Consider the following 3,035-nt stretch of genomic DNA (forward strand, 5'->3'; position numbering starts at 1 on the left):
AGTTTTATAGTAATTTTTTTTCTTCAACTTATTTTTAGAATTTTTTTAAAAATAAAACTATCGATAATTTTTAATATGAAAGTATAGTAATTGATATTATCAAATGAACTAGTAATAAGAAGATATAAAAGCTTAAGTTGAAAATATATTCAAATTCAATCATTTGGATTTATATTATATTTTTAAAAATTTAATTAATGTTAACCTAACTTTAATGCTTCCAATTTTCCTATTCAACTGTTCCAGATTTCGGATCCTATATATAGGTAGATGTGCAGATATAGTGACTATACAATTCCCATGGATTCTGCTTCCTACGTTCCAACTTTCGCAGGAATCTTAGCTTTGCTAATTGCATACAAAGTGTTTAGGTTCATCAGATCTCCTAAACAAAGAAAAGGAACCAAAGTACCCGAACCTCACGGTGCTTTACCTTTGATAGGGCACCTCTACCTTCTCAATGGTAGAATACCCTATTTCAGGACATTCTCAGCCATGGCTGAGAAATATGGTCCAGTTTTCTGTGTCAAACTGGGTTGCCACCCCACCATAGTGGTGAACAACAGGGAAATTGCCAAAGAGTGCCTCACAACAAATGACAGAATTTTTGCCTCAAGGCCAAACACTTCTGCGGGCAGACTCATGGGTTACAACAATGCAGTCTTTGCCCTTGCCCCTTATGGAAATTACTGGCGTGAGATCAGAAAAATGGCTGTTCTCGAGATTTTGTCAAGCCACAGGCTTGAGAAGCTGAAGCATGTGAGAGACAGTGAAACACTGTCTCTTGTGAAGGACTTGTACTCATCAATGACAGTGTCCTCTGCAAAGAACGTGAAGGGCTCAACTGAAGTGGCTATAAGCAATCTGTTAGAGCACATGACCTTCAACATAATTGTGAGGATGATTGCTGGGAAGAGATTTGGAGGGGACACTTCCAACGATGAAGATAATGAAGCATGGAAGCTGAGAAAGGCCATAAAAGATGCCACATATCTGTCTGGTGTTTTTGTGGTGGCTGATGCAATTCCATCACTCAGTTGGTTTGATTTCCAAGGACATTTAAGTTTCATGAAAAGAACAGCTATGAAACTAGACAGTATTCTTGAGAGATGGCTGCAAGAACACGTGAAAACGAGAGGAGAGATGAAGAATGGTGGATGTGAAAGGGACTTCATGGATGTGATGTTATCATCTTTTGAAGAAGAAAATATTTGTGGCTATAAGCGGGACATCGTTATCAAAGCAACATCATTGGTACGTTTCTTTCCATGGTCAATAATCGGTGCAATACTTATCTAACCAGGACCTGATTTATCCATATTCTTTAGCTGAAAAAATTGAACTATTTTTGGCTTTAATACAAATTCCCTGAAAATGATAAATCAACCAGACTCCCACGTGATTTTGCCCCACAACCAATAAATTCCAACAATACAACTAGGTCACACGTCAACTTTTGTAGTTGATTAATTTATAGATACATTTATCTAAAATTCAATTTTAATTTCTTCCCTTCTATTAATTTTAAGGCACAATCCCGAGTTATATATTCCACAAAAATATGTCAAAGTTTTATTGTCACAAACTTTAGTTTGTAATACGTAAATAGAACGTCATATTTTAACAATTTTTTTTAATAACTTTTTATAACAAATCACTATTTTATTGATTCATATATTTAAAACGGATCCATAAACTATCACATAGGTTATTGTTAAAAAATTATAAAAAAAAAAGAAATATTTTTCTTCTACAAAATACAAGGTTTGTATCCCCTTATAAACTAAGAATTGAACTACACACCCCCTTCACGCCGAGCAGGACTACTCGCTAGGATAGGTTCTAACCATGACTCTGAGACCATGTTAGTAGTGGACTTTAAACCTAACTCAACCCTATAAAACCGGCTTGTAGGGTGAGGTTTGCATCCACTTATAAACTAAGAATTGACCTTATCTCTAGTCGACGTGGGACTTCCAAAAATAATCTTTCTCCATACTCATGTATATTCTTGTAACTTATGATGCAAAAGAAAATATAATGACAAATGTTTGGTTAATATAAGGGTTTTTGTGGATTCCTCAAATTAAGAAGAGAAAATAAAAATAAGATTTGATGAATTTTTTTATCCATTTACGTAAAGTATTGAAAATATCTAACTTTTTTTTTAATATTTTTCATTGCACTTTTCAATAAAAAAAAACGAAAAAATAATAATTTTGTGTTTCCCTCCTTTGGCATTCAAACAGTAAAAGAGATAATGAATGTTCATAAATTTTTCGTACAGATCCTTGTCCTTACTGGCTCTGGAAGCACGGCCATAACCCTAACATGGGCACTCTCCTTACTCCTCAACCACCCCAAGGTTCTAAAGGCAGCCCTACAAGAGTTGGACACCCACGTAGGAAAAGAAAGATGGGTCGAAGAATCTGACATCAAAAACCTCAATTATCTCCATGCCATTATCAAAGAGACCCTTCGTCTGTACCCGCCAGCACCCTTAACAGGAATCAGGGAGGCGACGGAAGATTGCTCTTTGGTAGGGTACCATGTCCCAAAGGGAACACGATTGCTTATTAATCTGTGGAAATTGCAAAGGGATCCAGAAGTATGGCCTAACCCTGATGAGTTTCAGCCAGAGAGGTTCCTCACCACTCACAGAGACATTGATTTTATGAGTCAGGACTTTGAGTTGATTCCATTTAGCATTGGAAGAAGGTCGTGCCCTGGCATGACCTTTGGGCTGCAGGTGACGCACTTGACCTTGGCTCGCTTGCTTCAAGGGTTTCATATTTTCACAAAGGATGGTGCTGACGTTGATATGACTGAAGGGTTAGGAGTGGCTTTGCCTAAGGAACAAGAACTTCGACTTATTCTCCAACCTCGTCTTCCATTGGGGCTTTATGAAAGCCTTTGAGTGATGTGTGTGAAAACCTAAAAATAGTATGCTATGATATTACAGTCCTATATGATGAGACTGTGTTTCGGGTGTCATTAAATAAGTAATAATACTGAAAATGATACGTTCACATAGA

The 3,035-nt window shown here is 36.6% G+C and overlaps 1 protein-coding gene across 1 annotated transcript; it reads left to right on the forward strand.

Moving 5' to 3' along the window:
• The first annotated feature begins 255 nt into the window (after positions 1-255).
• On the forward strand, positions 256-3,035 carry LOC124846183 (cytochrome P450 CYP82D47-like). Its single transcript, XM_088101590.1, has 2 exons — positions 256-1,254; positions 2,288-3,035. Exons 1-2 carry the CDS (start codon positions 271-273, stop codon positions 2,915-2,917), a joined length of 1,614 nt encoding a protein of 537 aa, XP_087957716.1. The 5' UTR covers positions 256-270; the 3' UTR covers positions 2,918-3,035.

This window comes from Vigna umbellata, chromosome 11, assembly GCF_029865625.1.
Source record: "Vigna umbellata cultivar VRB3 chromosome 11, Vumbellata_1.0, whole genome shotgun sequence".
NCBI lineage: Eukaryota > Viridiplantae > Streptophyta > Magnoliopsida > Fabales > Fabaceae > Vigna > Vigna umbellata.